General features: G+C 55.6%; 1 protein-coding gene and 1 pseudogene across 2 annotated transcripts in view; one reads left to right on the top strand and one right to left on the bottom strand.

Moving 5' to 3' along the window:
* Positions 1 to 26,031, top strand: part of PLXDC1 (plexin domain containing 1) — a 55,657-nt gene extending 29,626 nt beyond the window's left edge. Inside the window, exons 8-14 of one of the 2 annotated variants that reach the window (XM_059670847.1) lie at positions 11,271 to 11,366; positions 13,927 to 14,008; positions 17,434 to 17,494; positions 18,691 to 18,826; positions 20,449 to 20,484; positions 22,565 to 22,725; positions 24,534 to 26,031. In XM_059670847.1, the coding sequence (XP_059526830.1) occupies positions 11,271 to 11,366; positions 13,927 to 14,008; positions 17,434 to 17,494; positions 18,691 to 18,826; positions 20,449 to 20,484; positions 22,565 to 22,725; positions 24,534 to 24,653 (692 nt within the window). In that variant the 3' untranslated portion in view covers positions 24,654 to 26,031. The remainder of the gene's footprint in view (positions 1 to 11,270; positions 11,367 to 13,926; positions 14,009 to 17,433; positions 17,495 to 18,690; positions 18,827 to 20,448; positions 20,485 to 22,564; positions 22,726 to 24,533) is intronic. The other variant, XM_059670846.1, reaches the window with a different exon arrangement.
* On the bottom strand, positions 3,962 to 7,403 carry LOC132218496 (U5 small nuclear ribonucleoprotein 40 kDa protein-like; annotated as a pseudogene).
* Positions 26,032 to 27,244: the final 1,213 nt, after the last annotated feature.

The following is a 27,244-nucleotide window of genomic DNA, read 5'->3' as shown; positions in this document are numbered from 1 at the left end:
GTTGCAACCAATCGATGTGTTTCTCTCACATCGATGTTTCTCTCTCTCTCACACTGTCTCTCACTCTCCCTTCCACTCTCTTAAAAAAATCAGTGGGAAAATATCCTTGGCTGAGGATTAACAAAATATAAATAAAAAATAATGCTGCAGTGAATATTCTTGCAAGTAGGTACTTTTATGCCCCTGTGTGAGTATTCCCATAAGATGGGTCCCCACCACTTCCCCTGCCCCTCCCCAAGCCCCCTTCCTGAACCCGTGCTCTAGCTGGTGGCTCAGCGGGGACCTGCAGGACCCTGCTCCATTGCTGCTGTCAGCATCTGCTCTAACTGACCAACGCTGGTGCTGAGCTGGGTGCTTAGTAGTCTCAGTATCACCCTGGTTGTATTTGTTAGCTACAGCTGCATAACAAGTCACACTGACACTTCCTGGCTTAAAGCAACAAACACGTTATCGCAGCGTTTCTGTGGATCACGAAGCAAAGCACAGCTTAGCTGGGTCCTCTGGCTCAGGGTCTCCCATAGGCCAGGGTGACGGTCATCTCAGCCGTTGTTGGGGGAGAGATACACTTCCGAGCTCTTTCAGGACGTTCTTGGCAGAATCCAGCTCCCCGCTCAGTTCCTGCCCCGTGGACCTGCCCCAGGCCAGCTCCCAGCCTGGCAGCTGGCTCCCATCAGAGCAGGCAAGGCAGACAGCAGGGGCGGGCGAGTAAGATGGGAGCCAGGCCTTTTGTCACCTCATCTTAGAAGCGCCATCCGGTCACTCCTTGCCGTAGTCCACTGGCTGGAAGCAAGTCACGAGGTCCAGCCCCCACGCGGGACGGGAGAGTGTGAATTCCCGGAGGCGGGCTGCTCCCCGTGCTGATTATAACCCCTTCCCCAGGCGCTGAGCTTTACGGCGTCTTATTGGGTCTTCCTCCCAACACTGGAAGCGAGCGTATACTAGTCCCCCCCTTATCCGTGGTTTTGCTCTTCATGGTTTCTGTTACCCACAGTCAGCCGTAGTCCAAAAATATTAAATGGAAAATTCCAGAAATAAACAAACCATACGTTTTAAGTTGCACGCCGTTCTGAGTAGCAGCCATAAATCATCCCTTTGTCCAGTGTATCCACGCTGCGTACACTCCCGCCCCTTAGTCGCCTAGTAGCCGTCTCATCAGGAGATGAATGGGGCGGGGGGTGTTAATGTGATGGACGATGACTCGACTTGGGTGGTGGGCGCACAGTGCCGTGCACAGATCTTGTAACATAGAAATCGAAGCCTGAAATCTATGATCCTATTAGCCAATGTCACCCGAATAAATTTAATTAAAAACAGATGAGTAGCCGTAGCCAATTTGGCTCAGTGGATAGAGCATCCACCGAGGACCAAAGGGTCCCGGGTTTGATTTTGGTCCAGGGCACGTACTTTAGTTGCAGGCTCCGCCCTGGCCTGGGCCCTGGGCAGGGCGCATGCAGGAGGCAACCAGTTGATGTGTTTCTCGCACATCGATGTGTCTCGCTGTCTTTCCCTCTCTCTTCCACCCCCTCTAAAATCAATGGGAAAATATCCTTGGGTGAGGATTAAAAAAATAAATAAAAATAACAAAAGATGAGTAGCAGCCTAATGCTACGTCACAATGCCTACATCATTCGCCTCCCCTCATCGAATTACGTAGGCCTTGTGTCATCTCACATCACCACAAGCAGGGTGAGTACAGGCCTACGATATTTTGAGAGAGGCCACATTCACATAACTTTTATGGCAGAATATTGTTATAACTGTTCCATTTTATTATTAGTTGTTAATCTCTTACTGCGCCTAATTTGTAAGTGAAGCTTTACCACAGGTGTGTGGGCACAGGAAAAAAGAGGATAGATAGGGTCTGGTACTCTCCACGGGGGCCGGGGGACGTATCCCCGCAGATGAGGGAGGACGACTGTATGTTCATCCCTCTCTACATGAGGACAGAGGCTCAGAGAGGTGGAGTGACTTGCTTGTGGTCACACAGCTGTGAAAGGGAGACGTGAAAACCAGATCTTCTGGGTCCTCCCTCGAGACTTTCTGAGTCTGACCCACTTCCATTCCACCCAGAGGGGTGATCCTTTCCTCCTCCGTACCCCAAACACCCACAGCCCTGTGTGCACACACCCAGCCGTTTGCAGGAAGGACAGCGGTGCACACTCCCACCGCCCCGGGCATCACTGAACCGCTGGGCAGGATCCGGTCCGTTCCGTCTGTGTCTCCCTCGCAGGGCTGTGCACGGCAGAGTCTCAGGAAATGTGTGTTGGATCCAGCTGTTGAATGAGGGTGAATTAGAGGAAGTCGGGTCCCCTGGGAGTGTCTGCATCTGAGGCTTCTCTGTGATTCTGGAATGAAAGGCTGTTTTAGAGCAAGCCTGGGAGATGCAGGGAGGCAGAGCGAAGGGGGGCGGGCGGGCGGAAGCACCGTGCACCTGAAAAAACAGGAGGGCAGCTGCGCCTGTTCCCGAGAGACCGGAGAAGGCCCAGGGCCTCTGTCGTGGGAACGGCTGGCCTTGGTGACTCCAAGTGCTCTGTGCTGGGCTATGGTGTCCACAGGAGCCTGAGCCTGGCCCCCAGTCCTTGTCACTGCCAGACAGATCTGCTCATGTCATTCTCCGGCTCCTTGTTGCCTGAAGCATCCAGCCACAATCCTGAGAGTGGCATTTGAGGCCCCGTGCAGCCGCGCACAGCCTGACTTTCTAGCCTCAGCTCCAAACCCTCCTGCTGCCCACCACTCTGTCCGGGCAGCACTGGTGTGTATGCCCGGTGTTCCCCAGACATGCCAAGGGCAATCTAAATTCCTGTGACACAGTTCCTTGTATCCACTACCCCTCCTTTAGCAATTGGCAAAGCTCAGCTGTTGCCGCCTCCCTGCCACAAAACCCTTGGATTCCTTTTCCACTCACCTAGCACTTTGTTAATACCTTTACTATTAAACCCATCACACGACCTGCTCATCCGCCCCCTCCCCAGTTAGCCGCGTGCTCCACAGAGCGCACCATGGCCCCAGCTCTTTGCCCAGTCCCTGTGGCGGGCAGGCGCTCCAACAGTGAGTCACACCAGAGCGAGTGCCGCTGGCCTCTGCTCTCTGCCGAGCCCAAATGGGGGCAGGGCCTGACACCACTTGGGTTTGGGGGCGCGTGCGTTGGTCACGGCGTCTGTCTGTCAAGGTGTGTAGCTTGGGGCTCCAGGCCCACACTTGCGGGTGGAGCATATGCACAGGCGGGCGCTTTTCTGGGACAGTCGCCATGGCCTGCCTTGGGTTTTAAAATGAGCCGTGACCTCTTGACCTCTGCTTTGGTGAACCGTGGCTTTTACGCGGCTAAGCACTCAGGTTCCTCTGGGTCTGATATGCAACCCAGGGGGCGGGGAATTCGTTTGGATTCGGTGGAGCTGCAGATAACAGTAAATCCCAAACAGCCGGGGCTGAAACAAGACGGAGTTCGCGGGGAGCGCTGTGGTCGGCGCCCTGTGGTCACCAAGGATAACCCCACGGGCCAGGCCCACCTCGGTGGAGAATGGGTGGCATCGCCATCCTTGTTCCCAAGCTCGGCTCCTCCCTGCCTGGGGCACTGTGAGGAGGGGAGTTTGGTTCCTCCCTATTCAAGAGTCCAGCCCTGGCTGGTCTGGTTCAGTGGGTAGTGTCGGCCTGTGGACTGAAGGGTCCCGGGTTTGATTCTGGTCAAGGGCACATGCCCGGGTTGCGGGCTCAATCCCCAGTAGGGGTTGTGCAGGAGGCAGCCGAACAATGGGTCTCTCTCTCATCATTGATGTTTCTCTCTCTTCCTCTTCCTTCCTCTCTGAAATCAATACAAATATATATTTAAAAAAACACACAAAACTCCTTAATTCATTAAAAGAAAAAAATCCCCCCACGACAGCAGCCTGTCCAGAGACTTTCTGGTTTCCCAGCCTGAGGGCCGGGGAATTATGTGCGTTCTCACTCCTGGGGCTGAGGGAAGGAGAGCTTTTCTTCCCACCACTTCCTTCTATAAACTGCCGCACGGGCTTTGGAGCGGAGTCTGCAGAGGGTGCACCGACGCAGGGAAAGGAGTCGTGTGCAGCGAGCAGCATCCTTCTGCAGAGGCGCACGAAACCCACTCTTCATTTGGCCGGAGGGGGTCCCAGACGTCCATATCATTTCCTCTCTTCGTTTGTGTGTGTGTGGGTTTTTTCCTTGTAAAAAGGCATCTATTTGGCTTTTAATACGAAATGACTCAGAGAAACACAGAAATAAAATATACAAGCCAATTATTAAAATAAACCCCCAATAAGCAAATTTCAGTCACCACATTCCCTGCCTTCAATCTGGATGAGAAAACGGGAAGCTACAAACCAACCAATGTCTGTCCCTTGGAAGGAAAAAATAAAAGTAAAGAAGAAAAAAACCCAAACCGTCCCTAAACCTGGCAGGCGGTTTTTAGAGGCCTCTGTAAGCTGGCTTTCATCATCCATCCTGGTGAAATGAGACGCATGTGGTTGTTGGGCTACGGCCACCTCCTCCTGGTTTCTTGATCTGCATCTGAAGGGAGGGTGCTGGCTTGGGCACCACTTGTTGCCACGGATGCAGTCTGAGGTCAGGCAGCCGTGGCGTCTTCCATTCCTGATCTTCACTGCACCTCCCCCATATGCAGTCTCTTGGCACTGGATGCTGAGGGGACGATGGGCTCGCCGGGGTGGAAAGCCACTTCACTGATGGGGCCAGCATGGCCGGCAGCTTATACAGCACCCTCCTGCTTGTGGGGTCGCACACATACACAGACCTGTCGGCTGAGCCAGCTGCTATCTTGCTCCAGCAGGTGACCAAGAACATCTCAGAAGATTCTTTTCAAAGTTGTGGACATTTCCTTGAAATATCTTGACACATCTCCCTTTGGGAGCAAGTGGCCAGACATCCCAGGCCCACACCGTATTGTCCATTGCATCGGACAGAAGATAAGAGCCTTCAGAACGTAAACTCGGGCCCATCACTGAATCTGCATGGCCTCGCGTGGTGTCGGTCAGCTTGTTTTGACGCAGGTCCCAGACCTTGATATCACTGTCTGTTCCACCAGGAATAATCTGATGGCTTGTGTCATTGAAGGTCACAGCCAACACCTGGGGGGTATTCTGAAATGTCTGCATGGCTGCTCTCTCCCTCATGTCCCAGAGCTTAACTGTCCCATCGTCACTGCCAGTGCCGACAAGCTGGGGGCCCCTCCTGGCCGGGTCACAGGAATTCACCAAGGAAGTACGTCCCTTCAGCCTTTCCACCCTCTCGCCTGTTTCGCTATCCCACACTGCCACAGTTTATCTGTGGGTGCTGAGAAGAGCAGGCTGCCGTCTGTGTTATAGTGCAGTTCCGTCACTGCTCACCGTGTCCCTTCAATGTTGCACAGCTATCACAGTCACCATAGACCAGGGGTCCTCAAACTACGGCCCGCGGGCCACATGCAAATACAAATATTGTATTTGTTCCTGTTTTGATTTTTTACTTCAAAATAAGATATGTGCAGTGTGCATAGGAATTTGTTCATAGTTTTTGGGTTTTTTTTTAAAAAATATATTTTTATTGATTTCAGAGAGGAAGGAAGAGAGCGAGAGAGATAGAAACATCCATGTTGAGAGAGAATCATGGATCGGCTGCCTCCTGCAAGTTTTTCACTGGGGATCAAGCCCACAACCCGGGCACGTGCCCTTGACCGGAATCGAACCTGGGACCTTTCAGTTCCCAGGCTGATGCTCTATCCATGGAGCCAAACCGGCTAGGGCCATAGTTTTTTTTTAAACTATAGTCCGGCCCTCCAACGGTCTGAGGGACAGTGAACTGGCCCCCTGTTTAAAATGTTTGAGGACCCCTGCCATAGACCTTCCACAGCAACGTCAGTCGGTCGAATCCTGCAGATGCTAAGGTGGATCCATTGGGGTGAAACTTGCAGCGGTACACGTCTCCCCTTCATGTCCTGAGAGAGGCATGATTGGGGCTTGAAGGGAGGAACACCTTGGAGGCCCCGCTTGCAGCAAAGCTCCCGGGGCCGCCTGCTGCTGTCCCGCACCCGGGGCCGACCCCGCCGCTCCCAGCAGCAACTCACGCCGCTGCCTCTTGACCGGAACCAGCGGCAACTCTGGACCCTTGCGCTTCTGTTGTTCAATCGTGGCGGGAGCCGCTCTCCTCAACCTATTCATTTGTTTCAGAAACCTTTTCTTTTAGGGACAGTAAAAAAAGCAACTTGAGTGTAGCCAATGTCAGAACTGACAGATTCTGAATAAGTGGAATGAATTAAGGGAGATTTCATTATTAAAGGCTCCAAGTTATAGACTGCCCCTTGGCTGGCCCCAGAATGGCCTCGGATGGCCCTTCACATGTGGGCCTTCTCCTTTACCAGAACTTTCCTTTCCTTTCAAAGGCAGATGTGAGTCCAGAAATGTGTCAGAGGCCTGTGCCGGCCGCTGGGTGGGAGGCTCCGGAACTGGCTGCAGAAGAGGGCCAAGCACCAGCCAAGTGAGGGCGTGCGGGGCGGGGACCTGTCACCCCCCCCCCCAATCGGGCCTGTTTCGCCTCTGGCCTCTCTGGATACAGGGTCCTTCCCAGAACCCTCCACTGGAGCTTTGTATCGGTCTGGGGGCCCTGTCTCCCTCCCCGCTTTTCGCTTCTGCTTTTCCCTCTGCGCTGCTCGCGGAGCCTGGCCGTTTCTTGCTTCCTCTCCTCGGCCTGCCCCTGGCCTACTTGGCTTTCATGCTGAGGAGGGACCCTCTCGGGGGCAGGCCCCTCATCGTGTGTATCTCTGCGGCCCGAAGCGTAATTATTGAAGAAATAACCAAATGAGCAAATACATGAATGAGCGGGTGAACACTTTTCCCCAGACCACCGTCTGACATTTGTTTGTACCGTAACCGCCCATCTCGGAGGGACGTTGGTAGCGGGGCCTACCCGTCTGGTTTTTCTGAACGAGGCCGTTTCCATGGTGTCTGTGTGGCAACAAACGGGACACGGAAACCCCTCTTTTGCACCCTGGGCGTTTCTTAATCGGGTGCAGGACTTTCCGTGCCTGGACCTTAGGATTTCTGAATCTTTGATGAGTGGGAGCAGAGATAAAACAGAACGTCTCAAACGGCCAAATATGTGGCTTTGGGGTGGCCTCCGTCTGGGTTCCGGGAGGGATCTGCTGGCCATTCCGACAGACGTCATTGTCCTCGGGCGAGCCCCAGATGTTGGCAAAATAACCAAGAGCAAATAAGCCCAGCGGGGATGTTCAGGCTTCTGTTTATAGAAGAAAGAAAAGTATGACCAGAGCCTTACGCTCAAATAAGTATAAGTTGGCGGTTGAAATGAGCAAGTATTTTAAATCAGAGGTATGTTTGCGCACACCTACCCGCCGCCTCCTTCCTGCCACACGGGTCCCCCTGCCCTGCTGGGAGGGCCATGGTGGCTTTTGGAGGACATCTGACCACCTCTGGCTGCCCCGCACTCGAGGCACAACCCCAACTCCACTTCGAGCCCGGCTGGTGGGGAGACCCACCCCCAGATTCTGCTGGGGACCCCGCTTTCCCTGGATGCTGCTTTTTGTCTCTGAAATCGGCTCCCTTGACAAACCCCTGTCTCCTTTTGTGCCCCAACCCTGAGTCCCTTTGTCCCTCCGTTTCACTGTCCTTCTAGCCGAGGGTGGCTGTCCCTGCATCCTTGCAGGCGGAGAAGCCCCGCCAGCCAACTCGTCTCCTTGGAGCTGTGACTTCTCTGGCCTTCGCTGGCCCAGTGGGGTGGCCCTTCGGAGGAAGGCCATAGTCTGTGCTGGGCTGGAGGAAGGGCGTGCTTCCTTTGGGCTGCGGGCTGAAGTTATAATATGTTGCTGAGGTTTTCTATCTGTAACCCATTCATTTAATAATATTCATTTTTAAAAAATATATATTTTTATTGATTTCAGAGAGAAAGGGAGAGGGAGAAACATCAATGATCGGCTGCTTCCTGCATGCTCCCTACTGGGGATCGAGCCCACAACCTGGGCATATGCCTTTGGCCAGAATCAAACCCGGGAACCTTCAGTTCGCAGGCTGACGCTCTACCCACTGAGCCAAACCAGCTAGGGCTACTGTCATGTTTTGCTGTCCTGTTATGTGCAGGGCCTGGTGCTTGGGGTTGGGAGGCAGAGACAAGTAACCTGCCTTGGGAGCTTGCGGCCTGGAGGCGCAGGTGGCCAGCAAAGGGAATGTAGGTGGGGCAGTGTCACAGATGACACGGGGCATTGCACGGGGCGCCCTGGAGCTCAGAGGAGGGCACTGATACTCTCAGGGGTCGGCTGCCTCTCGGGGTTGCTCCATCCTCAGGAGTTGCCGAGGAGCTGAGGGACCCTCTCGAGAATCGCTGACAAGAAACACGCTGGGTGTGGGGAGGGAAGGAGTGTGAGGGGCTGGGAGAGGCTGAAAATGCCCCCAGAGTCTCAGCCACAGGAAAACCAAACAAAAGGAGCGGGCGGTGAGGAGAAAGGAGCCGCACACTGTGAGTGGCTCCTCTGGCCGGAGTTGCCTACTTGAATTCCCAGAACAGCCCCCTAAGTGTGGAATAACTAGTTCCATTTGTGGATGAGGCTCACTGAGCTTGGTCCCGTGTCCAAGGTCACACAGATGGGAAGGGCAGAGCCTAAGCCGCCCCTCCCTGTGTGGTCCCTCCTGAGGCAGCACTTCTCTTCCTCCACATTCTTGTGGGTCCCCACGCATTCTTCACCCTCCAACTCGGCCCAGAGCGGACCCTGACCCCTGGGTAACAGACCCTCCTGGTGGCAGGCGAGCGGGTAGCGCCAGCACCACAGGCACAGGCCTCCGTGGTGGGGCTGCAGATTCCTGTTTAGTTCCAGGGGAGCGTTGCTGGCATCGAAGCCAGAGCGGTTTGCATGGAATGTGTTTCGAGGATGTCCTGCGGCCTCGTGGGTTTCAGGGGCTGAGGTGTCCGCCGTTACTCTGCGGTGGGGCAGTGGGGTGGGTGCGAAGAGAGCTTGCTTTGGCACCAGACCCACCTGGGGTTCAATGCTGGGTTAAGTAGGAGGGAACAATTCCAAGATTAGGGAATAAATAATGAAAGAAACATAGCTGAGATATAATTTTTTTAAATTTAATTTCTTTGGATGACATTTGTCAGTAAAATTACATAGGTTTCAGGTGCACAATTTTATAATACATTCTCTGTATATTGTATTGTGTGTTCACCACCCCAAGATGAGATATTTTTTAAGCATCAGATTCTTCATAAAGGAGGGAAATGGGCTCCCAGCAATCGCACAGGACACCCTCTCTTTCATGGGTGCCCCAACTGAGTTCTACTGCCAGCTTTCCTCCAAACCACCTTCAGCTGAATGAGAAAATTATATCCTCACCTACTCTGGGCTTCTAGTGACAAAAACCCAACTCAGACTAGGTCAGTGGTTGGTCCCTTGAGTGTGGCTCTTCCACAAAATACCACGTGCGGGCGTGCACGTACAGTGCGAAGTTGACTTAAAACTTTCAGTAAAGTTTATTAAATTAATTTTAGGGAACATTGTGGAGTGAAAGAAGATGTAGTGTTGAAAAAGGTATGTTGAGATGGTTTGGACATATAGAGAGGATGAACGAAAGGAGATAGACGAAACAAGTACACAAGACGAGTGTGGATGGGAGAATTGGAAGGGGTCGACCTCAGCAAAAGTACCTCAATCAGATTGAGGACGTTTTTAGCAAAGGCCAGCTTAGGAGGACCCTAATTAAGTGAATAACAATGTACCTACCTATATAGTTTAAGTTTAAAAAATTTGGCTCTCAAAAGTAATTTCAATCATTGTACTGTTGATATTTGGCTCTGTTGACTAATGAGTTTGCCGACCACTGGCCTAGGTTATGTGGGGGGAAGGGTCCACTGGGGATACTGAAGCAGCCCACAGAGCACAGGAGAGCTGACAACGGGCAAGACAGGGACCAGGGCAGGATCTGGAACTGCAGAGCCTGGAATGCCACTGTTCTTTCTGCTTCTCTCCACAAGATAGTTTCACTTTCTGGCCTTCCCCATGAGCTTGGAACTGTGGCCATTCATGGATTCCAAGCTTGCATCTTAGCTTCACTAGTAAAGAGCAAAGGGGGCTCTTGGTTACAGTTGCAAAGTCCCAGGGAAGGTCTCCGATTGGTCCAGCTTCCATCAGATGCTCAGCCCTGGGACCAATCACTGTGTGGCCAGGGAGGCAGGGTCATGGAGGAAGAAGGCAACTTCCGCAGATCATGTAGGCAGGGGTTGGGGGAAGTTCCCCCAAAGAGAGTTGAAGAAGCAATCCGGAAGAAGGAGAATGCTGTGCCGACCAGACACTAAGTGGCCCTTTCCCCTCATATGGAACCCATTCACAAAGCGCAGTGGCTGGCTTCCTGCTTTTCAGAGCCACAGGAAACCAACCCCAAGTCATGGTTCTTGGGTGATTATGGGGGTGTGATGGAAAATATCAGAGCATCTCAGATTGCCATTTTAGGAAAAGTCTTTTCATCCACAATTCCAAAGGGTGTTGTAGCATGTGTTTTTGTCTTTCTACTGCACAGACAAGAAACTGAGGCCCTAAGGTTGTCCAGTGAGTTGGGAACAAAACTCAAATCAAAACTTGGGTGTCCTGACTCTGAGGTCCTGTAGGAAGTTTCTGCAGGGACTGAGGCAGGACATAAGCCTGGCTCCAGGCCCTGAACCCCGCTCTGGCCAGGAAGGAAGAGGTTCTCCAAGGTCAGCCTGTCCTTCCACAGACATGTGCAGAGTGCTCCCTGCGGGTCAGGTTCAGGACCAGATGTTCACAGCCTCATGCCCCCCGCCCCCCGAGATAAAACCTAGGGACCATACAAGGTGGTGAGTGCCGTAGGAGGAGGGCACCTGGCCTGGGTGGGGAAGAGGAGGGAGTGGCCAGGGGGGCTTGTCAGAGGAAGTAGCCTTTGAGCTGGATGTAGGAGGGTGAGCTTGACAGGCAGAGAAGGTGGAAATGCATTATGGGTCAAGTGAGCAGCAGCTGTGAAGACACGAAGGCACGCAGGAGCGTGGCATCTCCTGTGTCCTGACCCCAGGAGCAGCCAGGCCTCTGCACCGAGTAGTTGAACCTGCTGATAACACACAGATCTCTCAAGGTCAAACTCCTGTCCACCTGTCCGCCGACTCCCTGCAGCACCCGCATCATTATCCCAGCTTGAAGGGTTTACTTCTTGCCCTCAGTTCCACTCACTACAACCTCTTGCCCTCAGAGCCCTCTGCCCTCAGAGCCCTCTGCCCATGACCTGTTCCTGATGTTGGCTCTGCCTCTGTTTCAGAATCCCGGCGGAGGGCCATCTTTGAATACCACCGTGTGGAGCTGGACCCCAGCAAGGTCACCAGCACGTCGGCCGTGGAGTTCACCCCATTGCCAAGTAAGCAGGGGTGGTTCCTACTGACGGGGGAAGGCAGTGTAGGACAGTTGTGTCCTAGAAAGATCTTTGGAGTCAAACAGACTGAGTGCCATTCCCAGGCCCACCACCGACCGCTGTGGGGATGGCCACCGAGCAACCCTGCACCTCCATTTCTCATTCGTCACCTGGGCCGACCATCACCTCCCTCCCAGAGCGTGGGTCAGGGTTAGAACCACAGTAGGGAGAGTTGAGGACTCGAATGGCAGCTCTGACACTACCCAGCACTTCTCAGGCCTGGGGTGTGGTCTGTGCTGGACAGACGATGGCTACTGTTACTCACACATCATTGAAACCCAGGAGAGAGGCGCCTCTCAGGACATAGACGGAGCCCCAGGAAAAATAATCCAGGAACGGAATTGATCCATCAGGGAGAGAAGGGTGGAAATGCATTATGGGTCAATGCATTATCAGTGGATTTTCCTCAGAGGAGGGGGATGCTGGAGTCCACAGGCTGAAGGCCATAAAAGGATTTCGCCAGCAGCTCTCCAAGGACCATGGGGCCCTGGTCCTCTCCCCTCTCTGCACCCCACGCACCTACAGGTGAAAGCAGGTCATGGTCAAGGCCCCTGTTGGCTGCTGTTTACCGGAAGGATCAGGGTGGGATGCTCGTCTCAGGATCTGGTCAGAGCAGCTGGGGGGCTGAGGGAGAGGACAGCACTCCCGTCCTTGGATTTTTAAAGAGGGTTTTAATTTCTTCTTCTGTCTCACGGTGCCTCCCAGCTTCTGAAGCCATGGCCTTTCCCCTGCCTGTTTCCCCGACCCCCACCCTCTCCTCTTCCCTGGAGGTTCTGGGAGCACAGGATGGAGAGAGAAGAGGAGGAGGAGGGTCTCGAATGCTAGGTCACAAGTCTGAGTCTGGGCTCAAGAGGAAGGACCCAGACACCATGGGGTCACAGGGCAAGGACACTTTGCAGGCCTCAGCCCTCCCTCTGGGCCAGAGAGGCCTGGGGCCTGAGAACCGGTGGTTTCTCAAGAGCTGGTGAGAGCAGATCTCCGCTCCTAGGACTCGAATCACACTTCGTGTAGGAGCAGGGACATCCGAGGACAGGGCTGACTGCCCGGGTGGGGCGGGCGGAGGACGCGGACTGTCCTGGGAATGAGTTTCTGGGACACTGTTCGTACGTGTGAGCCGCGTCCCACCCTCCCGTGGATGTGGTGAGCCCTGGCTAGCACGCAGGACGTCCGACATGCAGATGAGAAATGAAGGTCAGTGGGTCTTATCAGCACCCAGGAGGCACCCAGGGTTTGTTTTCAGTTTAACGAGGGCCATTTAGGGGCCGGCAGAGTCACTGGGAATGGCCAGGACATGGGCTCCCCTGTGGGTGCAGCTGGTGGGGGAGGGGACAGTGTTCCGGAGGCTGTGATTGGAGCCCCTGGGAGGCCAATTAGCTTTGCCTTCCGAAGACTGCATCCCCCCCAGTTCAGGCTCGCTTCCTTACCTATGGGGGGGGGGGGTAATCCATGATTCTTCCAGAGATGTGGACACCGGCCATCTCCAAGCCCCTGCCCGTCTCGGCTGGTCCCTCTTCTAGAAGAGGCTCATGAAAAGGTGGTGTGGGGTGAGGGCAGGTGCTGGGGCAGAGGGACCCCACAGAGGCTCAGTGCTCAGACCCTCTGCTCAGAGAGATCTTCATTCACACCCAGACCTGCCGCTCTCAGCTCAGTGACTCTCCCCAAGCCTCAGCTCCCTCTTCTGTACGATGAGGAAACGGTAAACACGTTCACTGCCTCCCACATGCCAGGCACTGCTCTAGGCCCCCTGGATGCGCAAGGGCGCGAACCCGCCAGGGCTCTCATCCTCAGGCCAGGCCAGTTTCTGCCTATTTCCTGCCCGTGGCTCTCCACCCACCCTTCCAGGCCTGCAAGGACCTGGCAGACAGACGGACGAGGTGCTCCCTACAGTCAGTCCCTCCCTCAAAGCTTCTAATGGTGTCTACTCTGTGCCCACCACGGCTTTTCTCCCACTCGCCAAGGGCTGGCTCCCAGCTTCCATCTTGGGGGGATGGGGGGGGCATGGAATGCAAATGGATTCTCTGATTGACGGATTGTGGAGAGTCCCATGAAAACTCACACAGCGAAGAAACGCATGCGATGTTTAGCGAACGAGGAGTCGCTTTTCTGTGGCTGGTTGTCACGTCTTGCTTCTGTTACCGTGTTCTGTTCAGCTGCTCATCAGATGCGCCTTCGATGGCAGCTTTTCGGGGTGGGGGCCTGTCTCTCCTTATAAAAGTGCTGGGCTTTGCGGTAGCACCAGCTCAGGGCCGGACCTTCCTCCTTGCCCCCCCCCACCCCCCACCCCCCCCCCACCCCCGCCCCAGGAGACAGAAAGAAGGGAGGGAAGGAGGGAGGGAAAGAGGAAGGGACTCAAGTGAGGGAGGCGTTAATGAACTCTAGGGTTCCTGTTAGTCGGAGACTGCACAGTTCAGTGAGGACTCGGCACTCAGGAAAGTTGTACTTTGGGGGGGCCTGCGGGGGGTTGTGGGGGGGCCTGTGCTGAGGGGCCGCCGCCTTCTCTCTGCAGCCTGCCTGGAGCATCGGAGCTGCGACGCCTGCATGTCCTCGGACCTGACCTTCAACTGCAGCTGGTGCCACGTCCTCCAGAGGTTGGTGCCGACTGACCTCTGGTCCCCGCAGGCAGCCTGTGGGGGAGGGGCAGAGGGCGCATGGCCGGCTCCTGGCCTCAGGCCTCATTGCCAAGGTGACCCTGAGGTCAAGAAGGTCACAGGAGTGAGCTTCTCCCTGAGGCTTGTGACCAATTAAGGTGCCTGTGTGGCAGGGTCCCTCTGATGACATTGGGCCCCTAGAAATCCCAGCTCCTGCCACCCCCTCCTCACACCTGGAAAGGGTTGGCTGGCCCTGGGGCAGGGCTTCTCCGAGAGGCCTGCCGCCTCCAGTGTTCCAGAATCCCAGCCTTGTGGGTCCCTGGGACGCGCCCCAGGCCCTGCATCCGCATCTCTGGGAGAGAAGCCAGGGGCCTGCATGTCAGCTCGGTGCCTCATGTGCACACACGCCTGAGACCTGCCGGCTCAGAGACGGGGTGACCCAAAGACCCACTGCTGCTGGGTGGAGAGCTCCAGGCCCCCAACAGGTCTTCCTCGGGCTGCAGCAGGGTTTCCTGAAAACCAGGGGCGCGGAAAGCTGGGGGAAGCTGGGCAAACAAAGCTGTGTGTGCTTGGTTTTAGGATGAGAGGCGGGTCCAGGGATAAAGTTCTTTTTTTTTTTTAAATATATTTTATTGATTTTTTACAGAGAGGAAGGGAGAGAGACAGAGAGTTAGAAACATCGATCAGCTGCCTCCTGCACATCTCCTACTGGGGATGTGCCCGAAACCCAGGTACATGCCCTTGACCGGAATCGAACCTGGGACCTTTCAGTCCGCAGGTCGACACTCTATCCACTGAGCCAAACCGGTTTCGGCAAAGTTCTTAAATCAGCTCGTCGTCCCCTCCTGGTCCTGAATCATTTCCCCACAGATGAGGCTCAGCAGCTGGGCCCTGCTCTCCTGTCCGAGACAAGTAAACGGCAGAGGGGCGCTAGGTCTCTCCTGAGAGGGGGATGCCCCATGAGCTCCGAGAGCCTTTAAGGCAATCTTGAAAATTGCAGATTACAGAGTCCCCGAGCCCCCTACAGCCGAGATACATCTGTCAGCCTTTCCTTTGCTCCTTTCCAATATCCCGGCAGAGAAAGAGAAGCCATCGCCTTTGCCGAGCCCACAGGACACAGGTCTGGCTGGGGGGAGAGAGAGCCCCAGCCCCCTTCCCCCACCCTCCCCCTCAGGCCTCCCAGGTGTTCCCCCCACAGCTTTTATTCACTGTTTTCCCTGTAAGAGGGGCTGGGGCTGTGTGGTCAGAGAAACAGGAGTGAGGAATGCGCTGTTATTTTAACTCCTCAAATACCAAGCAGCGTTTTTGCAAAGTGTTCAGGCCCCTTGGCATGAAAGGCACAGAGCCTCAGAGAGAATACAGAGGGTGGGCCCCAGGCTGGCTCCTTTGTGAGTGGAGCCTCGCGCGTGGCCCATCTTGTGCACGTTCAAGCTCGAGAGCCACCATCTGGGCGGGTGGCGTGGGCCGATAACCCAGAGGAGCTCCGATGAGCCCTGGAACCCTGGGGCTGGCTGCCACCGCGTGACTCAGCATCCAGTGACAGCTGAGCCATGAGAACTGCAAAATGGGTCAGAGGGAAGCAAACCTCTCACTGACACTGACAGCCCCGCAGAGCGCACACGCCCAATCCCAGATCTTCGCTCTGGTGCCAGGGACCATGCCAGTTTAATGAGGGTTGGTCGGGTTGGGGGAGGTTCTGGAAACCTCTTGTTCTCAGGTGCCCGTGGGCCTGGGCTCGGCCACTGCCAGCTCCCTGGAGCCTCAGCTCCAACTAAGAGCTCTCTCCAGCCCCTAAAAGGTCAGAGGGCAGAGCTGGTGCACTGGGGCCGGCCACCCTGGCCGCTCCCACCAACAGCTGCTTGCAATCACCACGTGGACTCGTGGCTAACCCTCTCCCCTCCACCCTCTGCAGGCTCCCAGGACTCCCCCTCCCTGCCCTGAGCCTGGAGCTGATTTAGACAATTTCACGGACCTTGGCGTTTTCCTGTCATCCCACATTGCCCCCAGGTGGCCCATTCTGGAGTCTGAGGGTGACCTTAACTCCAGGATTTGGCTCAGGAAATGAGCCTTCCCTCGCCATTGGGAGGGTCCCCGGAGATGGTGCAGGAGCAGCATGCGGCTGGGGCAGCACCTGGCATTCAGGAGGCACTCAATTAACTGATGCCCTTCTTCTTTGAATCGGTGTTGGTTGGCTCAGGGCTTAGAGCAGCCATGGGCAAACTACGGCCCGCGGGCCGGATCCGGCCCGTTTGAAATGAATAAAACTATTGGGAAAAAAAAAGACCGTACCCTTTTATGTAATGATGTTTACTTTGAATTTATATTAGTTCACACAAACACTCCATCCATACTTTTGTTCCGGCCCTCCGGTCCAGTTTAAGAACCCATTGTGGCCCTCGAGTCAAAAAGTTTGCCCACCCCTGGCTTAGAGTGTGATGCTCTTAGACCTATATGAAGGCTCAGTCCTTGAAGGAATCACTGTGGCCTAAAAGAAACGTTAGTCCCCACCCCCAGCAGTGCCCCTAATCCTCCATCCCCCGCAGCAGGGGCAGAGGACTGCGAGAGAGGAGGGTGGGTGGCTCGGGGCGGCAGGTGGAGCAGCTCAGAGTCATCTTCAGAAGGAACGGCTGGCAGTCTCCCAGGTCTCGGGCAGATGGGCAGGCAGTTGCTGGTGCAGGACATGAACCAGCCATGAATTCCTTCTTAGCACGGGTGGCGCGTGATGTTATTTTCCCATGCAGATGTCCCCATACTTGCGTAGTACTTGATGGATTCCCCTGGCGCCGAAGAGTGGAGATCGGAAATTTGAGCACCAGGCCATGGAGACTATTCTCTGGTTTATCCTCACGCCTCCACCCCTTCCCTAGAGAAGTGCCCGGCGCCTCGCAGCCCAGCTGAGCTGCACAATGTCCTCCCCGGGAGCCCTGGTCGGCCCGTTTTCATCTCTCCCAGCCTGTGGTGGGACCCTCCTGTCTGCCCTTTCCTGTCACACAAGGGGGTGTTGGCTAAACCTACTGATGTCCAGCGTCACCCAGCCTCTCCCTGCCAAGTGCAGGCCCTTCCACACCAAAAAGGGGGCTCGAGGAATGAACAAGACTTCCCCAGATGAGAACACGCGTGTGAATTCCCTGTTAGCGATTTCCTGGCAGCCCCAAGTCAAGGGGATCTGAAAGGTCATTAGAGGTCATGGCCCCCTTGGTCCTCGGGAGCTGGGTCAGAAAGTGAGGGTTTCTCCAATGCCTCCCCCTCCTCCTGGGAAAGGAATAGGGGGTCCAGGAGGGTCTGGCTCCTGATTCCACAGCCGCCTGGTGCCGAGGGCGGCTGCCCAGTGGTCTCGGGGAGCTTGACCGCCTGAGCCCGGGGGAGGCTGTTGCTGAATGGGGGGAAAGGAAGGGGAGAGCTCTGACCTCTGGTTCCCCCTGCAGATGCTCCAGTGGCTTTGACCGCTACCGCCAGGAGTGGCTGGCCTACGGCTGTGCCCAGGAGGTGAGAGGCTTACCTGAGCCAGGCTGTGGGGAGCAGGAGGGCTGTCAGCAGGCCCTCGCCTGGTAGCTCTCTCAAGGCGTCTTTGGTTCTCGGTGAAATTGTTCCCTCCCCCTGGGACTCGGATCCTCTGGGAGGCTGTGCCCCTGGTGACATTCGTGAAGCAACTGCGGCTCCAGGGGGTGGCAGTCATTCTGGGAGTGAGGAGCACTCTTCCAGGCTCCCCCCTACCTGTTCTTTCTCACTAGTGGAATTTCCCAGAATGCTCCGCACTTTGATCCTGGGTGGGGAGCGCCCTGTTGTCACCCCTTATACTGTCATGTGGGTCATCATGTGTCCTTTCTCCCTCCCTTCCGCTCCATCTCCTCTTGCAGTGCAAGCACAGGCCCCTGCAGGCTGCCCATGTGTGCTCTGATTTGCTCCTCACATGGCCCCGGGAGCTGGGGCTGGTCCCCACTGGCCAGAATGGGAGACCGAGGCTCAGAGCGGTTTAGAGACTTGGCCTGCGTCTCACAGTGGGTGAGAAGGCGAAGGTGCCGGGCCCGGCATTTAAACATAAACCCCCAGGCCCCACTGCCGGGCACGCATCGCCGTCTGTTTTATGAGGAAGGCTGGGCAAGCAGTCTTTTTCTGGCCTTACAAGAATCTTGTCCAGCGGCCTACTCCTGCCGTCGGCCATTGGTGAAGGTACAGATTTGCTCTGTTTATTTAAAGCTGGCATCTCAGCTCTTTCCTTGAGGAAGGATTCAAAACAGTAGACAGATAAGTTGCCCTGTAAGATGAGATGCTTTCAGGGCTGGCCGGTGTGGTTCAGCGGTTGAACGTGGACCCATGAACCAGGAAGTCACAGTTTCATTCCCTGTCAGGGCACATGCCCGGGTTGTGGGCTTGATCCCCAATAGGGGGCGTGCAGGAGGCAGCTGATCAATGATTCTCTCTCATCATTGATGTTTCTCCCTCTTTCTTCTTCTCTGAAATCAATAAAAATATATTTTAAAAAAAGATAAGCTGCTTTCAGGATAAAGCGGGAAGCTTAAAGGCATGCAGGGCACAGCGTTGGTCAGATTGCCATGCTTGGACCATGCATGGAACCTTACATTTTCTGACCACCCAGGGATGAAAGTGCCCCCACCCCGTCCCTGTTTGTTGGCATGCCCATCAGCGAGGCCTCTGTCCAGGCAGCCGGGTCTCTCTTACAGGCAGAGGGCAAGACGTGCGAGGACTTCCAGGACGAGGGCCACTACTCGTCTTCCCCTGGCAGCTCCTTCAGCCCTTTGGACGGCGACTACAGCACCACCTCCTCCTACCTCTCCTTGGACAGCCTCACCACGGAAGGTAACGTCAGGGGAGGCGGAGGAGAAGCCCCGGGGAAGGGCGACTGCACCGGAGTACCCCCCTCTCCGACAGGGATTATCTCGGAATAAGAACTGCCCTGTCCTTTCACAGACTCGGGGCCTGAGGCTCAGAGACCCCCATTGGGGTCACTTGCTGGTGAGACGCGGAACCAAGTTTAGAATGAGGGGACTCCAACCCAGGCTCTAGCGCTGTGCTGGCCCCCGTCAGGGCTGTGAGGGGGGAGATGATTGTCCAGCCCAGGGCCAGGTATTTTATACCATATTTCAGTTCATCGTACTAGCCATCCTCATAGAACCCTGAGGTCTTATCATCCCTGTGGAAAGAATAGACTCACTCAAGCCGGGTCACGGTGGCTCAGTGGTTGAGCGTCGACCTAGGAACAAGGAGGTCATGGTTCAATTCCCGGCCAGGGCACATGCCCAGGTTGCAGGCTTGATCCCCAGTAAGGGGTGTGCAGGAGGCAGCTGATCAATGATTCTCCTCATTGATGTTTCTCTCTCTCTCTCCCTCTCCCTTCCTCTCTCTGAAATCAATAGATATATATTAAAAAAGAAAAAGAAAGGGCCCAATGGCCCAGTAGTTGAGTGTTGACCCATGAACCAGGAGTTCAGGGTTCGATTCTGGTCAGGGCACATGCCCGGGTTGTGGGCTTGATCCCCAGTAGGGGGCGTGCAGGAGGCAGCCAGTCAATGATTCTCTCTCTACATTGAAATTTCTATCTCTTTCTCCCTCTCTGACATTATTAAAAAATATATTTAAAAAAAAAAAAGAAAAAGAAAGGGGCTAATGGAAAGGAGAGAAGAAGTGAATGTTACAACACTATTCGGCCACAGGCCCATCTTGTAGATACAGGGCAAGTGAGGCTCTCAGTGCAGGTATTAAACCTTCTGGCTCATAGGTTGATGCTCCGAGGCACGCCTGCTGGCGGCAAATCTGACCTTGTGACACATTCCCCCGCTCCTCAAGTCCTTCCTCAGCTCCCTCTGTCCCTTAGGAGGACGTGAAAGGTCCTCAAGGTGGTGCCCAGCAGCCGTGCCCCACCCCAGCCTCACTCTCCACCCCCCTGCCCCATCCTCACCGCCCTCCAGCTGCACGGGCTGCTTTTTATTTCTCAGCTGGGCAAGTTCTTGCTGGCGCTGGGCCTTTGCCCATGCCCTTCCCTCCGTGTGGGACCCTTTCCTCAGCCCTCCTTCTTGTCTCCCTGTGTCCGTTGAGGCCCCCAGTCAGAACTTCATTAGGCTGGATCTTAATTGTCCCTCCATCCATCCATCCAACCTGTTAACTCCCTGAGGGCGGAGACCAAGTCTATCCTCAGTGCCTACTCCCAGTGCTCAGTTCAGAGCTGACACTCAATGAGTATTTGCTGAATGAATGAATGAACGAACGAACACGAGACTAGGAAAAGCTGGCTCGTTCACGGCCTTCTACCATTGCACTGCTGTGTGACTTTGAGCAAGTCACCTCCCCTCTCTGTGCTTCAGTTTCCTTGCCTCTGAAATGAAGGATTGGACTGAACCTCTCTAAAGTCCCATCCGGACCCAGAGTGACAAAGGCCTTAATGATTCCACTAATCTCCCGCCTTCTCTCCTTTCTTTTGGAAGATGACACTAAACTGAATCCCCATGCGGAAGGAGACGGTGAGTACAGAGCTGCCTGCCCTCTTCTTCAGAGCCCAGCCTCTTGGACCCCCCCCCCCCCCCCCGCCAGAGGAGGGGGCAGCAGTGGCTGGCCTCGGCTGGCATCCCCAGTGGGGGAGGGGCGGCAGCAGCCTGCGCTTCCTAGACCTCCTGCTGGGCGGGGAGGCGGGGCTTCTGGGCACAGGCCCCCTAGATGGAAGGAACAAGTGTCTCCATTAGAATTTCCCGTCTTAGGAACCTCCTGTGGTTCTCTGCTCTTGACTATCCCCCCCCTAAAACGAGAGAGAGGAGGCGACGGGGCTGCACCAGGGCAGCGTGGTGGGGTGCGGCCTGCGGCCATCGGCCTCTTGCCCCCGTGGGCCTCAGCACCTTCTCGCACGTCAACTTTCCTTTGACCCCCCACCTGGGCTGGCAGAGAGTACGCCAACATTGTTCACCACAATTTTTATAGGGTGCGGAAGGTGGGGTCCCCTCCCCCAGGGTTACCTGGGAGGCCAGCCTCGCTGATGAGGTGAGGCGGCCCCACCTTTCCTGCTTTTGCCCAGACCCAGCTCGGGCCTTTGCTGCCAACACTGCAAAGGGGTGGTGGACGTGCCCTTAACTCCAGGGCCTGGGAGGTCGGGGTCCAGCAGGAGAGAAGAGGCTATTAACGCAGCACAGTTTGATGGTGGCTCCCACCAGAGACGGAGCTGTTCCTCTTCTGTGGGCAGCAGGTGTGAGCGTGCATGTGTGTTGGGGGGGGGGGCGCAGGGTGGAGGGGCGCCGCTGAGCCACATCCCCTCTCTACACCATGTGTTCATCAGCCCAAGTCCTGACCATCAGATCCCCAGGGTCCCTGCAGGCTGCTGGCCGGCTGCTGGCCAGGTCAGGGGAGGCCAGCTTGGGGGCATCTCCCCTCAACTCCCCCACCTGCTGGTGACAGATGCACAAACCCTACTGCCAAGTGCCCCAGGGGCATTTCTCTCCCCGGTTTCCCCTGCTTGCAGAGAAGAGGGCTTGGGGAGGGCAGTGATTCTGGATGCATGTCACAGCCTTTGAACAATCCCATCCCACCCACTGGCCAAGTAAACGAGATCAGATATTCCCGCCGTACGCATGCCCGTCTGTCTATTTCATTGTCTCCACATCCCTTTCGGGCCGGGAGGAGGCGCACACAGCCAGGTGGTATCGGGAAGTTAGCTGGCACTGGCTCTGTCCTTGGACAAGTCCCTCCGCTCTCTCTATTTCCATGACCTCAGCCACTCAGGAAGGGTGGGACTGGACGAGCGTCCAGCTCCGTAGTCTATGGAAATACTCTGTTTCCTCCACGGAATATATTGCAAATGCTTGGGGTGTTCTCAGAGAGTGGCTGCTGGTTTATGGGCCTTCAGGCGACCTCGCTCACCTCTTTTATTGAGCTCCTACGATGGGTTGGCCTTTTTTCCCCTAAGCGCCGAGGACATAGAGAGGAGTAAGGCACGGTCTCTGCCCTTCACGGGGTCACAAGTCTGGTGCAATGGACAGTGACGGGTAAAAATGTGGCCATTTTGCTGTCATAATACCTGGCGCTTATTGAGGTACCAGCCATGGTCCTCAGTACTTGACAGCATTATTTTGCTTTAACCCTCACCATAACCCCAGCAGGTCACAATAATTACCCTTGTTCTGCATAAACGATCGCTGAGACACAGAGAGGTTAAATAATGTGCCCCGGACCACACGGCTGGTAAGGGGCAGAGGCTGGGTTTGAGTCCAGGCAGCCGATTCCAGCTCCCAAACTCTTCACCATCACAGGCCCGGTGTGAAGTCCCCAGAAGTACTTATGGGCCTGGGGATCAGAGAGAACTTCTCTTGAGATCCTTATTCCATCGACATTTGGGCAACGTGAAGCGATTTTGAAAAGCCACCTGAACCGCGCCCAGAATGTGAACGCCCTGCTCAGCCCCCGCCCCCACTCCAGCCCCCCCCCCCTTGTGTGTATTTGATAAATAGATGGAAGGTGTTGTCAGCTGCCGTCTCTGGAGCTTTGTCAGCACCCAGAACGCCATGGCCCCACCTTCCCGGCTCCCTGCAGCAGCCCTGCCCTAACGTCTCCCCACAGGCCTTCAGGACAACCTGTCCCCCAAGACCAAGGGCCCCCCGGTGCACCTGGGCACCATCGTGGGCATCGTGCTGGCGGTCCTCGTCGTGGCGGCCATCATCCTGGCGGGGGTGTACATCAGCGGCCACCCCACTTCCAACGCTGCGCTCTTCTTCATCGAGGTCGGCTCCCCGCTCTGCTTCTGCATCTGTGTCTCCCTGGCCATTCAGTACCTGCCTCTCCCCAGCTCATCCCTCCCCCACCACACGCCTGGCGCCTCTTCCCACCCGAGGAACCTTCACCGACTCCATCCAGGCCCATCTCACAGTGGCTAGTGCCCTTTTAGTCCCCAAACCCCAGGGAACTCCTCCAGGCTTCCTGTCCTGTCTGCTTTTGCTCCCCCCCCCCCCCCCCGGGTGAAATCAGGCCCCAAAGAAAAGAAATGAGGCCAGAAGCGCCACACATGGCCATTGAGTGCTGTGCAGCCAATCCCTAATGATCTATGGCCCCTCATGGCCAGACTCCAGGCCCGGTGTTTATTCAAAGCCATAATGGAACTGAGGTCTCTGCCTCTTTGCTGTGAGGGTTTTGTTTGTTTTTTAATTTTTTAATTTTTAATTTAATTTTTTTTGAGAGTAGGTTTACTAAAGGTGGGGACAGTGAAACAAGGAAGGGCGTAGGACAGAAGAAGAAGCAACTGGAGAGCATCTAGGCGGGCCTGCTTTTGCTCTCTAGAAATGTCACAGGAGCCCTAACCGGTTTGGCTCAGTGGATAGAGCGTCGGCCTGCGGACTGAAGGGTCCCAGGTTCGATTCCGGTCAAGGGCATGTACCTTGGCTGCGGGCACATCCCCAGTAGGTGGTGTGCAGGAAGCAGCTGATCGATGTTTCTCTCTCATCGATGTTTCTAACTCTCTATCCCTCTCCCTTCCTCTCTGTAAAAAATCAATAAAATATATTTTTTTAAAAAAAAGAAAAAAAGAAAGAAATGTCACAGGAAAGAAATGAGCTGAGGCGGGGCCGCTTGACTCACTGGAAAGTCAGAGAAAAGGCGGCCTGGAGACAGGTCCAGGGGGTTAGGCCAGTACGAGCTGCCGCTGCCCATTGCTCCCCGGGTTGCCCAGACTCCGGGGACCCTGAGAGTTTAGGAGATGAACGCCCTCGAGGGAAGAAAGGCGTGGGCTGTCCCCAGGAGGGAGAGCACGCTGCTGTCTGGGTTTTTTTAGATCAGACTCCACAGACCATAGTCACAGTGAGTGGCTTTCTCTGGGAGCTTTCGCTGAGGATGCTCCAGTTTTGCATGTCTCAGAGTCTGGAAGAGCCAGCCCACGGTGCAGCCTGGGAGTGAGGCCCAGCCCTCTTCACACTGGACCACAGAGCTCAGCAGCTCCTGTCCCAGCCCCACTCTTGGCTTCTCACTGGCTCCCCTCCTGGCACAGCGGTGGCACCTCTGTGACCACAGTCTCCTTCCCGGGGAACACAGACCCACTGACCTCATTACCCAGAGGCCCAGGGGGCTCCCTCCTTTTTGTCAGACGCCCCCTGTTTCTTGTGAATCCTAACCAGTCATTCGTAAGCCTCAGCCTACCTGGTATTCCCAGCCACAGGGGTGCTGACGGGGCAGGTCTGAGACAGGCCCAAGAATCTGCATTTTCATAAGCTCCGCAGCTGACTCTGTTGTAGGACCCATTCTCTCGGCATTTCCAGAGCCTCCCCAATTGATCGTTCCCTCTCTCACCTACGTCCTCACTTCCCGCTGTCTCAGGGCTCCACTCTGTGTGTCGCTAAAGCTTTCACCTTGAGTCCCGCAGCCCTCACCTCTCAGCAGGTTTCCCCGCAGCGGAGGGAGCGCCCTGACCTTCACCCAGTTCTCAGGAGGCCCCCGGTGTCCTTGTAAAGAGAGTCTCGGTGCTCCCCACTGTCCCTGGGGCGGGAGGGGGTGGGCCCAGTGGGTGAGCTCATACCCGCTGACTCTGCTCTGTTCCCTGCAGAGGAGACCTCACCACTGGCCGGCCATGAGATTCCGCAACCACCCCAACCACTCCACCTACACGGAGGTGGAGCCCTCCGGCCATGAGAAGGAGGGCTTCGTGGAGGCGGAGCAGTGCTGAGGCCAAGTGGCACCTTGGAAGCGTTGAAAGGAAGCGGAGAAGTGATTTTTGTTGGCCTCCTCCGAACAGATGCTGGCTGGGACGCTGGGACAGTGGTGGTCTGTGGTGCCAGAGCTACAGTTTGGCCCTCACACCCCACTATGGAAGCAGGGGCAGGAAAGCAATTGAGTTTTTAAGGAATAATAACCCGCTTTCGTCCTCTCTCGATGCCAGGGGTCTCCCCTTCTGGGGCTGTCAGTGGTCTACTCTGTAGCTGCCCCAGAGATCCCGTCCCACCTGGAGAGGACCAGACGCCTGGCTCCTGGTCACCTCACGCCCCTGCATAGGACACAAGAGAACTGAGCTCTTGTCTGGGGCCGCCACAACCCAGGGTCCATAGACTCAAGAGCTGGTCCTCACGGCTATGGATCCGGCGCATCCCGCCCCTGCTCCTGTGGCTGTGGGAGTCTGGAGAAGGCGTTCTCTCCATCCGTGAACACAGGTTCAGCAGCTCTAAGCCCTTCGCTAAGCCGCATGGAGGAGAGCCGAAGGAGAGGGGAGAAGTTTTCCGGGGAAAGCTGCATCTTTAGGCTTCGCTCCCTCGACGCGCCCTTTCTGCTGGGAACCGGTACTTCCGTGTCGGACGCGTGTGCAGCCCGTGTAGCCCAGCGGTGGCCCCGCCTCGGCCAGGCGGGCCCTGACGGCTCTTTATTCCAGCGGCACGGGGAGTGCCCATTGTGTTCACTGGCCTTGTCCTCTGTCGGTGCACAGCTTTCCTGATTGCTCTTTTTCCTCCTCCAAGCTGGATGTGGGTGGCCATTGAAGGGTGGTTTTATGGAGACATATCCAGCAGAGAACTTCCGCTGGAGCCTGTTGAGCAGCAAAGCCACCGGCACGGTAGGGACACGGGACACAGGACACTCCCAGGGGAAGGAGGGACTTCCTACGGAAAATCGTGACCTGGAGAGATGCCTCCACCGCCTCAGCTCTGCTGAACGTTTTGGGGGTCAGAGAGTTTGAGCTCCCAAACGTAAGCTGGTTCTAAGGGAATTCCGTTCCAGAGATGAGTTGAGGCTGTTTCTGAAGAGCATTTGAAACAAAAATCGACCGCCCTGGCCCACGGGGCTCAGTGGGTTGAGTGCCATCCTGTGCATCAGAAGGCCGCTAGTTCAGTTCCTGCCCAGGTTGCAGGTCCAGTCCCTGGCTGGGGAGTGTGCGGGAGGCAATCGATCAACGTTTCTCTCTCACATTGATATTTCTCTCTCTCTCCCTCTCCCTGTCTCTCTAAAAACCAATAGAAAAATATGTTTAAAAACACACACACAAATAAAATGGAAGTCTATAGCTCACCCTCATCCAAAGTAAGCAATACTGGCAGTGAATGCATGGTAAGTCAGTCTCCACTCGGCCACGCCCTTGCACGCGTTGTCACTGGGGACCCTGCAAAAGGAAGAAGTTCGTTTAAGTGCTTGGCCTCCTGAGGTCAGGGGCCGGGAGCCCACAAATGACCAGACACATCCAAACACTTGACAGTGGCCTTCCAGCCGCTCCATAGTTTGTCCTCACTGAGGATGCTGATGACAATCAGAGCAGGAAACGGCTGGCCCTCGGGGATATATATTCCTCCATAAGCCAGACCAGGGAGAGATATGGGAGGTCAGACTCTGAGAAAGAAAAAAGACAGCGCCACAAGGAGAACCGGTTCTTTCCAAGCTTCTGGGGACAGAGAGGTCCGGAACAGCCCTCAGTGAGAGACGCACAGCCCACCGGGGCCCTGAAATGATCTGGGCTCCCCGCCGGGGGCCCTGGCCGGCAGGAGGGTGAGTGTTGCCCTTGCCTGACCAGCAAAGCATCTGGACACAAAGAACGTTATGTGTCTAAATGGCCCGCGGGGCGGTTTCTGGGGTGGCCAGATGCAGTGCACAGTGTCCCACTCCCAATCCAGCATGCTCTTCCCCGTGGGAGCTCCGCCAGCCGCTCTGGATTCCCCAACGGAAAGAACAGGGAGACTGGAGAAAGGGGCGGCGATGCGCCCAGGCCGCTGTCATAACCACTGCAGGTGGAGAAAAAGTGCCCGGCCCTTGGCGGTGGGTCAGAGAAGCCTGGCGAGCCCCTGGGAGGACAGGGCGCAGGGCCGTGGAGCTGTCTGGCAGCAGGCGGCCTCGTTTGTTGACAGCAAAAAGAACTAAAGATCCGTCATTAAGAGAGGCCTCCAGGCACTAAGAGCCTCTGGATGTCTCCAGCCAGAACATGTAGCCCCAGAAAAGAGAGCTAGGCACTCACGGGGTTAAGGCTGGGTCCCAGCTACGCTTAGGGCCTTGGGCTTTTGCTCTGAGGCTTAGTGCAGGTTGGCTGAGGAGCTGTGGGGAGTGACCAGGAGGAGACATCGGGGTCTCATGGTCAACCCTCCAGGTTTGGCTGACAATCGGTGCATAGCTTTCAGCCCTGCTAAAGCTCAAGGTTCATCAGCCTTCCGAGTTCCTTGATGCACTCTCATGATAATGTTGACAATGGATGGCTTTCCACACCATGGAACCAAGTTTTTAAATGTTTGTGTTTTACCAGAGCTCCCCTGTGTCATGTACCCCGTGTGTGTATATTTTTAGGCATAT

Source organism: Myotis daubentonii, chromosome 16 (assembly GCF_963259705.1).
Source record: "Myotis daubentonii chromosome 16, mMyoDau2.1, whole genome shotgun sequence".
NCBI classification, from domain to species: Eukaryota; Metazoa; Chordata; class Mammalia; order Chiroptera; family Vespertilionidae; genus Myotis; species Myotis daubentonii.
The sequence above is the reverse complement of the archived record's forward strand: the minus strand, read 5'-3'. Positions and strand labels throughout refer to the sequence as shown.